The sequence below is a fragment of the Botrytis cinerea genome, chromosome 10, assembly GCF_000143535.2.
Source record: "Botrytis cinerea B05.10 chromosome 10, complete sequence".
Taxonomy (NCBI): domain Eukaryota; kingdom Fungi; phylum Ascomycota; class Leotiomycetes; order Helotiales; family Sclerotiniaceae; genus Botrytis; species Botrytis cinerea.
In genome coordinates, this window is record NC_037319.1 from 2,191,734 (window position 1) to 2,202,450 (window position 10,717).

The 10,717-nt window shown below is 44.2% G+C and overlaps 2 protein-coding genes across 2 annotated transcripts; one reads left to right on the forward strand and one right to left on the reverse strand.

Annotated features, from left to right (window-relative positions):
• The first annotated feature begins 1,842 nt into the window (after positions 1-1,842).
• BCIN_10g05750 (hypothetical protein) lies at positions 1,843-4,851 on the forward strand. Its single transcript, XM_024695709.1, has 3 exons — positions 1,843-1,909; positions 1,998-2,501; positions 2,564-4,851. Exon 3 carries the CDS (start codon positions 3,207-3,209, stop codon positions 3,633-3,635), a length of 429 nt encoding a protein of 142 aa, XP_024551503.1. The 5' UTR covers positions 1,843-1,909; positions 1,998-2,501; positions 2,564-3,206; the 3' UTR covers positions 3,636-4,851.
• Positions 4,852-6,751: 1,900 nt separating this feature from the next.
• On the reverse strand, positions 6,752-10,160 carry BCIN_10g05760 (hypothetical protein). Its single transcript, XM_001551383.2, has 4 exons — positions 10,053-10,160; positions 9,690-9,993; positions 8,444-9,613; positions 6,752-8,384 (listed from the first exon to the last, which is right to left on the reverse strand). The coding sequence occupies exons 1-4, from the start codon at positions 10,129-10,131 to the stop codon at positions 6,878-6,880; spliced, it is 3,060 nt and encodes a 1,019-aa protein (XP_001551433.1). The 5' UTR covers positions 10,132-10,160; the 3' UTR covers positions 6,752-6,877.
• Positions 10,161-10,717: the final 557 nt, after the last annotated feature.

The following is a 10,717-nucleotide window of genomic DNA, read 5'->3' on the forward strand; positions in this document are numbered from 1 at the left end:
GGTGTCGGTGACTCTGTCGATTTCGAGTCCGACCGATTAAAGTTTTGACTCTCAGGTGCCATAGACCTACCAGTGCAGTTTGACATGAGAAAGTCACTTCTGAGTGGACAATGGACAATGGACAATGGACATTGGACATTGCGGCCATTGCGGAATCTGCGGGGTCGGAATATAGTTGGGAGGGTAGGGCAGGTGATGATCGTAACTTTAGCATCAAGTTTGACAATCTATTGGACTCGGCACCTACGGACGTACGACGCACCAAGCCTTCGACAGATCCAAAGCGAGATGGTGAGAGGAACACGTGAGTTGAGGGATTCCAGATTGGTCAAAGCATGATACGCTACACGGGCCACGGCAAATCTTGCTCGATATCTTTTCTTCTTATTTTCGAGACTAACATGAAGTTCTAGCAAAACCTTATGCTTGCGGAAGGGCTATCCGCTGGCGGTCCATTCTGCGTCTTCGCAACGTTAGACTAGCTCGAGACTTGGTGTCGATAGGCAGTACATGAATTCTCAAGGCTGATATCGTAGATCTACGGCATGTTGTAGTCCTCCGGATTAGATCTCAATCTTTCACTCCACATACAGCAGACATGTACTGATCCCTACTGTCAATCATATGAAACCCCAGTGTTTTCGATAGCTCTAGTAGATCCGTTCATTCGATAGAAGACAGAGTCTTCCATCTCGAGATTCTATCTCGATGCCTCCTGAGATATTCGATCGCCCTAACGGTAAGATTATAAAACAATTTCAAGGGTATTTCTGCCATTCCACTTATAACAACGCACGGGCATCGACAAGCTCTGAAGATTCATTGATATTAGACAAGCCCTATAGCTCCTTAGGCATGAGAGTCGCGGTTGATCTTGCGGTGCGAAGCGGACATGTATTGTGGGTTTCCTGTGCAAACACGATTACTATCCCAGCCCAAGAGATTAGCAGCGATTTTCTGAGTCACTTGACGAGTCTATTTTGCTGGACATGTCTTTCGGGCATCTCCTTCAATCTGCTCTTGACAGGAGAATTTGACTTTTTACGAGAGATTTAAACAATGAAAGGTTTGAGGACCCGAGGAGGTGGAAAAGGGATCTCAAGTTTTAATCTGTCCCCTTCCTTTTGGCCATCAATTGGAAATCCTCGAGGCGTGTCAAAAGAGTAAAGGAGATATAAATGGGCATGTGTAGTTTTGATGCATCTCCCGGTATCAACCTTTCGGGGGTGATATTATGGTCTGGGTATTCTCTTGACCCCACCGGCACCTGTATGTACGTCGTAGCATTGCTCTTATCACAGCCCAACCCAATGTGCCTCGTTCCCAAAATAATCTGGCGCAGCAAAACTCTAAAAGGGTTGCCTGGTTGATTGCGCTCGGAAGTCTAAGAGGTAAAGTACGAGGTTTTCTTCCATACTTCATAGCAGGAGCAGGTGAATCACAACCCTGTAAGTGTCTTTTGATGGAGACGCGCACAATCACCTGTGGGTTGGTTGACTTGCCCCGAGTAGAATGTTTTTCTGGCGGCAACTTTGAAAATTTGGCAAGAACCAAATGGGCATCTTGCAGCGTACAGAGTATGCGGGCGTGCTTAAGGTTACATCGCAGCATGCAATAAGGTCTGATTAAGCCTCCCATCTAACTAAGCAGGAGTAAAGGAAAGCATGGGATTTGTGACGGGTGTCGGTACATGCCATGGTGGTGTTTAGGGATCGACTGTATCTGAGCCTACGATATTAAGCCAACACCTTCCGACAAGACGGTTCACTCAAAGGAGTAGAAGATCTGTTGATATTCAATATTCGCCAATACTCCCCCGCAACTCACGGATGGTTTTCATTCGATCGTCTAGGGACAAATCGGTTTTACGCAGCACATCGCCACGAGAACTGCTCCTTAACCTTATAGGGTATGTACAAGCAATTATTTAGCCCCTTCATCAACAGAGCAACCGAATACGCACGTTAGGTGCTCCCGTGCTCTAACCATTCACGTAGACACCTACTCTAGCCATCCGCACCTATGCACTGTACGAAAGCGCGAACGTACGTATGAACCGAGGAACCGACAAAGCCGAGTCTACCACAAGGGCCTAGTCTACATCGGCCAGATCCGAACAAAGTGTCTAGGATCGCCATCAAGAATCACAATAATACCTCAAGAGGTTACTTTGAGAGGTTACTTTGAGAGGTTACTTTGAGAGGTCACTTGAATCTTTCGTGAGATTATTTCCAGTTCATTCCCGTGCAAGAGCTGCAGCCTGCATGACCATAAGACGAGAGACTATTCCTCTCCAGAGTTGTATCAGACCATAGCAATCTACGCAGCACGCATATATCAGCTGTTTACCCTTATCAGAATCCAAGGGCATTGCTCGTATCATCATTGGGTATCATTGGTTTCAAGACATAACAAAGTTTACGTGAACTCCACCTATCAGCTAATCAATCCACAACAAGACTTGGAACAATTATTTTGAATTTTTATTTCTACGGAGTACCGTACGTAGTGTTTTCACTGCACCCCCCGCTATACCACATCTATCTAACATTGAAAAACTCAGAAAACTCGGAGACTCAGAATCTTTCTTTTCTTTTCTCTTCGCTCTCAGGCACTGGAACATTTTTTCTCTTCATGTCAAACTAAACAAGCGCACCCTTCAACATCAATTGTCCATATCCCCCGTCAGTTGATCTACATCACACAGTCCCATTTTGAGGGTAGCTGGTTCCACACCCTTTAGAGTGCCTGTTGACTCGAGATCGGAAACTGATATTTCGATCGGTCTTTTTCTTGAAAGACCTTCAATCCCTGTTTGGAAAATTAAGAAAAACTTGAGACGAGTCCCCCCCCGCCTTGATTTCGACTACTCGAGTAGGGCTCCTCATTGGTGTTGGCATTGGCATTGGCATTTTCATTTAACAGAATCATCTCGTTACCATTATCAATTTGAAGAATTAATGTAAAAGTCCGAGAAGCCTCTTCCGAAAGTCTAAATGAAACCTTTTCTTTTTTCATATTCTTAAGCAAACGAACCATATCTACTACTACCTAGCACGTAGCAACACTGCGCCGCACTCACATCTCTTATACATATCACCACCGTTACATCTGCCCGCATTCCAAGCCAAGGGTCTGCCGCCTTTTCTATTTTGGTGAACGAGAGTACATATCGAGTATTACTCTTCAGAAACACATTATATCTTATGTTGAGATCTACTGAGATTTATCACATACTTGATAACTCCATCATTTCGAACGATCAGCAAGATAAAGAAACAGACACAGCAGATTTAGCATCTCGTTGCTGCGAGACTTCATCCACATCATCGATACACACATACAACATGTCATCCTACACATTTTCCAGAGCCTCATCGGACTCATCGTCCTCAACCTCCTCCTCATCGTCCTCGTCCTCGTCCTTTCAATCATCATACTCGATGGAGCCAAGAGTGGAAGTTATGCGCTGCTCGAGATGCGCCAAAACTGTCGAAACCATCAGCACAATGCAATACCAAGGCAACGAGCTACGAAGAGTCAGCACAGATGATGCAAGTGCCAACGGGATGGTACGATTCGGTCACAACTTGTACTACTGTGATCGTTGTGCCAAAATGGTTGGTTACAAGTGAAGCGAGAATTGATGAAGGGGTTTCAACGAGCGTGTACAGTGCGACAAAACACAACTTAACAACAACGAACGTACGGGATTGGGACATGGATGGACGTAAAGATAGACGCCTCCAGATGGGTTGGAGTTAAGGGAATATTTTTTGGAAAGAAGCGCATGGGAAGGGAATTGGAAATTTGGAGTATGGAGCTACGATGTGAGGGCACGATTGATACCTATTACCGATACCGATTTGTTACAATACAGTACTACTCTTTACGATGCTATGCCATGCGTTGCCAGTATCTTTGGGTGAAGAATTACTGTGCACATGTGTTAGATGATTGCAAGTATACACTGTACAATGCGGAAGCGTTTGAGACGTGTGGTTGTATGGCGTCGCATCGCATCACCATTACATCCACCCCGCCAAGAGGCTGTATCAACGACGAGCACAGCCAAACTCAGTACGACCTCATTTTACAACTTCATCTTACTATCGCTATCGCTATTACTATCGACTCGGGCCCCCACAATCTACAGATACAGAAATACCCTCCACTCAAAAATTCTCCAACACGACACTATTGTCTCAAAAACAATATATCCTCAAAAACGCATGCACACAGCCTCTTGTCCCTACTATCGTTCATGCCAAGAGAAAATATAAAAACACCGGTCATGTTGCACCCTTATTATCCTTGCATTTTACCCGGACTTGCAATACCCCACAGAGCGTGGAGCTTTATGATTGGGTTCGGACTCGGAGACCTAGGAGAGGAACCGAATAAATTCTCTAGCAAGGAAAGCAGTTGCGTGGCTTGAGCGATTTTTTTTTGGGAAAGAATGTGGAGTGATGTCACTGATGCATATCGTGAGATAATTATTTATCATTTTCTGAATGGTCTTATGAGACTATTGAATGGAGGTGGACACCACAGTTCCAAGGGTGCTTTCGTATTTTTAGATCTTATGGCAAGGGCCGTGGAGATGTTTTTGATGCTTGGGTTGGATGGGAGTTACCATGCATATATCGTCCATCGTACATGTATGTGCACGCGAGGAAACAAGCAATGATTGATGGTTGATGTAGATATGACATTTTAGCATTTTGGAGCGGTTTCTTCGGAAACGCCTCATTGGTTTCATTTACCGTGTAAATATTTAGTTGGGCTGAACTGGGTGTAGCAAGATCAAGATCAAGGAAATATAAATAAAACAAACATCATACATTAACACTTTTCTACCTTATCATTGTGCATTGTTAGTGTGAATCCTTGGATTATTACTTGGATATGTTATCTTTGCAATTTCCCAGATACCCTGATCTTACCCTGATCTTCAATTTGTCTCAGTAGTGCGTAGGGCAGGGTACCCTTTTTCCCTTCGTACAGCAGCAACGTTGGCGATCCTTGGAGTGAGCAAATCACGTGACTACAAAATGAGAGATTTCCTGCACGGACCCGCGAGAATATTTCTTTGACATCTCCACATATCAATTTGCTCACTCAATGCTTCTCACCCCTTTAAAGATAAGAGCAGAAGAGAACGATTGGATACAAGGATCGTGCAAACGATGAGGGTGGGCTTTCATTGGCTCCGTTTCACGTGATATACAGACCGGTGAGCTGTCAGGTGGAGTTTGAGAGTGATGGGAAGCGGGGAAGGCCCGTCCATTTGTTTCTTGGAGGTTGTGTGACATTTATGCATGCGGAGATGGTTTGGGATTTGAGTTTGCGTTGGGCTGCTGGACTGGGTTTGGAGGGAAATGGTCCGTGAGGCTGCTGTGAGAGTTGTATACCAGATGGTATGGGAATAGGTAGGAGGGTGCACCAATTGCGGGCCATGATAAGAAGTGACCGAGAAGCGCCGGAGTTCCCAGAGAGTGCGTGTAACAATTTCGAAATATTTTGGGCTTTCAGATTTGCATCGAGAGTTTGCTGTCACACGCAATGATGCGTGTGAGCGATTTTGCTGAGAGATCAAACTGCGATCGCGATATTGGCCACTGGTGTGAGATGCAGGTATAGCTTTCGGAGGAAAATCTCTTTCCACCACACTGGTGTAAGAGATTTTATGCGTCGGATCTAATGTCGACTTTTATGGAGCTGCGGGGTTCTGTCAATGCATTGATGCCGCGGCCGGTAATGAGATAGACAATATAACTCACGGAGGGGAAGAGATAAACAAAATGGAGAGTAGATACCAGCAACTGGGGTGAGAGAGTGGATACTACAAGTCGTGGAGCTTCTCAATTGGTCAGAATGGGACCATAGGAAGAAGAAATAAGTATGGTGGGCTAAGGTAGGTATGGTAGGTATCTCTTCATCGAGATGTGGAGTGTCCTGCGGCAGTCGAAAAGAAATGGGTTGAGTTAGCGAGCACGATACAGTATTCATACTACCTACCAGACAATATGCAATTCCACCCATATAAGACCAGATTAGTCTTCTTCTAGTTTACCATTTTGTGGTATGTGCATCTAGCTTCGGAGCTGCATACTTTCTGGTCGCATGAGTACGCTTTGAGAAGAGTGTGGATGAGACGGTGTAGCAAATAACATTGGGTTCTTAGATGGATGGCAAGTTGAATGGCTGTCATTGAAGCTCGTTAGTGGATATTTACTCAGCGCTAAAGACAGTCTCACCTCTGAGAAATTCTATCAGATGGCATGTCTTACCCTGGTGACCATATCTGCTCAGCACATCAATGCTGACGGACTGCCACCCATGTATAGAACATTCCTGAAAACACTACTCTCCATTCTCCTGGGCTCGGTCACTCTGCCAAGCAAGGACATTAAGGAGGTAGTAAAATGCACTGTTTTCAGCTACAATCGCTAGACTGAAAGAGATTGCAACTTTGCAGGTGCTGCGCGTATCATTACATGCGGCAGCTTTGGACAAGACGTTCAGGATAATAGTCAGATGCAAGCAGAGTTTGAAACGAGTGCTGCTGAGCTCGATAAGTACGAGAGGAAACATGCATGTATCTATCTAGCGGACTCAAAGTTGAGTATCAAGATGTGAGGATGAGGATGAGGCTTGGAACTTGTAATCCTGTGAACAGGTAAGTTGGGCTTGAGAAACATTGAACGAGGATTTCGCAATGGAGTGGAATTCGTCTGGATATTTGGGAGTGTGTGTGTGTGTGGTCTTCATTTTTTGTAGATACATTTCTGCTTTTTTGGTTACTTGTTGATAGGATACTTATTGCTTTGATACAATCTGCCGTCTTGGATATTCAACTCTCCATCTAAAGACTCTAATCCAACGAGTACTCATCATCATACTCAGCGTACTCATCATACTCATCGTCTTCATCGTCTTCATCGTCTTCATCGTCTTCATCGTCTTCATCGTCTTCATCGTCTTCATCGTCTTCATCGTCTTCATCGTCTTCATCGTCTTCATCGTCTTCATCGTCTTCATCATTTTTGCCACCATCGTCTTCACTCTCTTTTTTCTCATCCACCATCCCGCCACCATCAATCACATTCTTATTTACAACTCCCAGATTCCTACTGTCGTTGAAAATCTTCTCTACTTCTTGGGCCATAGTATTGAGGTCACTACCTTGGAAAGCGTCCTCATTATTGCTACCATCATCATCCTTCTCAGTGTCGTTATTCTCTTTGAAATCTTCATCCCATTTTCTTCCCATCTTCATCATGTCTCTGACGCGTCTCGGGGTCGAAACAATCGTGACCCCAACTATCATCCATAGGTCCCTTCTCATAAGCCCACACTTCCAATTTCTATTCACGATTTGCTCAATGATCTGTTCTGGCATCCATGCCTTTGCTTCCTGCTTCTCAGCATCGAACTTCAAAGTCGACCACACAATGACATCCTTGGCTCTCCAATCATCAACCTTCTGTCCTGCATCTTCAGATCCGTGATCCAAGACGTCATTGTGCCGACTTGGATCAAGAAACTTACGCAGACTGAGCTGCATTTCAAGAGGGAGGTGGTTGCCGGGACTGCGATTTGGTGAAAAGAAAATGAGAGCGAGGCATGTTGGCTGGACATAGTACTCTGGCAATGGTGAGAGATCAAATGTGTATTCGTAGATTTTGTCGATGGGATAGAGGAGATTTGGATCGATGCGGAATGGGAGAAGGGGAGCAAAGAGTGTCGTAAGAGTTTTCAATTCTGGAACAAAAGGCATTATACAAAGCTTCTTGATCGGATACTTTGAATTAACTTGATTGGGTTGAAGTGGGACATTGCGTGGTGGTCGAACATTAGTCTTAAGCATTCCCGCGTCTTCGAGCAGTGGGACTAGGATTTCTGAAAGCCAATGAGCAGGATATCCTAAAGAATGAAGGTGGCCTAGTTGACGAAAAAGAATAGTGAGATTGAGCGGCGAATAGATCATTTCATTATTGTCTGAAATGAGACGATGATCGCACGTCATAGGAATTGCCATTTTAAGAAAAAGCGCGTGAAACCACTTCTTCAGATCCTCACGAGAAAGTCGAGCTTTTACCTGTTTTGAAAGCGGCACAGAATCAATTGGCTGGTTCCAACAGTAGTATGTGTAGCTAGCGAGTGGTACAGGCCCATGCCCCCTGAATACAATACGCACACCGGTCAGTTGTTCGAGCATCTTCTCGCTGTCTACGAGTTGATATTCAGACAGAAAGTCGCCCATGTTGCGGAAAAAGGGGGGGTTTCGCAGACACACACTACCCGCAAGGCTAGTAGAGTGGCGGGCGAGGAGCGGCATTGCATGAAGGAAGGTTGTTAAATGGCCACCGACATAATCGCTAGATTGGAACATTAGACTCTTTGCATTCATGTATCATGTTGGAAAGAGTGTACTCACGGTATATTGCTCAAGGCTACTCGATGATAAAGCGATGAGAAGTCTTTTGGGCGTGGATACCCAGTAGTTCCTGTGCCCCGTGCCTGGCTCTCAGTGGGATCATAATGGAGACCAAAATGGATCCGTTCAGCGACATCAATGTAATCACCCTTCACCATCTCCACCTTCAATCTATTACCCAAATACTTGATTGCGCTTGCTGCTTTCGCGAAGAATGGCGCAACATATTCAAATAAATGTGAAATATTATCCGCGAGTGGCAGTTCTTCCCCAAGCTCCTTCCGCAGTCTCGAGGCCAAGTTGAATGGATCAAATCGCAAGAAGACTCCTGGCTCCGGATTTCCGATTGCTGTATGCGAATCCCAATCAAGCTGTGTTGGGTTGAATACCCAGTTATCCGTCATAACATGTGTCATGAAAAGCCGCAATTTTTTTCCTCCAGGGATTTCCAATACTTTGAAGCTTAAATCGACCAGCTTTGGATCATTTTTCTGCATTGCTTGCATGGATGGCAGAAGAACTCCACTTGCACAATAGAGCTCTCTCTCCCTGTTGCAGTAAGGTCCAATGTGTTCCCAATACTCGGCACTCTTGTTATTGTATATAGAGTCTTGCATGGTGCTTATTACAGATTCCATTACTTCTTCGGCAGTAAATTCGGTCGACGCTTTGCCCTCGGGTGCCCAGTTTTCGAGCGCCTGGATGTAGAATGGAATATCTGCTTCATGCAGATAAATCCACTCTAGTGGCTGTTGAGCATTCTTCAGACATCTTAAGAGCTCTGCGATAACTTCTTGCAGCTGTTCGCTGACCCATTTGGGCAGTAAGCATGCTGCAAAGATAAGATAGATTGTGTTTAAGATGTTCACCGACTCGAACATTCGGTTTTCCCGAGAGAGCTTATCCAAAAGACAGAATATGATAAGATCTCTAGTAAGCACGTGTTTGTTGATATCATTCAACGTGAAGTGAAATCGACGTTTTGGTATCTTTCCCTTGGCTTCTTCATGTGCGATACTAATGAGTGATGCTAGGAAGTGTCTAGCTTCGCCTAGTCCGCTGTTGAAGAATGAGATGGTCTCGCCGACAGGAACTCGCAGCGCGAGGGTTTCGTCAAAGAGGGATTTGGCATCGTCGTGACCGATAGGCACGTAGTTTCCAGCAGGCTTCCTGTGTCGCATTAGACCTATCCGCTCAACCAAATTGTATATAATGAAAATGAAAACAAAAATTTCAATCCACTTACATTGAGGGATGATATCTTGCAAGTCGCTCCAAGATCTCCACTCTGCGTTCTTTCTGTTTCTGAAGAGGACATTCTGGCAGGTTTTCCTCGGCTTTCCTGATTCTTTGCTCCAATTTCTGAAGATGTGTTGTGAATACACTGTCTCTATCACCAGCGATTTTTGCATTCATCAAATGGATAGCTTTCTTAGCAAACAACACGCACATTTCATACTGACCATTCTCATAGTAAGCGGCAGAGAGATTTCGAAGCGGTGCTGGATCATCTCGGGATGCTCGAGCTGCTTGCATATATTTACTGATTGCTATTTGGACATTTAGGTTCATGCTTTTATACATATAGTCAGAGGGAGAAATAAATTACCTTTGATGAATTCGCGAGAATTGTACAGTGCGTTCCCTTCCTCTCGCAACACTTTTGCAAGATCTTCCGGAGAAGACATTTTGATGGTTGTGAAGGCTGTAGGTTTTCAAAATGAGGAGGGTGATAAGAGTATTTAAACCAGAAATGAAAGAATTTCTGAAGTGCAATGATTCTGTCTCTCGCACTGGTAGGCCACTTAGTGAATAACACTGTTATTTATTCACTGTGAATTCCATTTAAAGAAGCAATTTAATGAAAGATGGCAAAGACTGATAAGCAGAATCTACAGTTTGATAAATGTTTGTTCATATGCAGGATACTTTTGTAGTTCCCCTTCAAAATGAATTGTATATAAGTATCAAAGCAGCAAGTATTCATGATTGGGGTCTTGCTGGGTTCAATCCTAGCTATGACAATGACCCATATAGATATCTCATATCAACAAAATATTCTTTAAATCTTCATTCATAGGTATGCTCTTCAACTTCAGAGGTCGATTTGTTACAATTCAAGCAATGATATTAACAGCTTTGAAGCCAAACAGTCAATTACCGAAACTGATTGAAGGATCTTATAAGTTGAGGAGTGGTCCATCAGATTGTGCATCCACTTTTGTCACTTGAAATTAAGCAGTATTTACCCATCTTTGTCCTCTATTAACCACT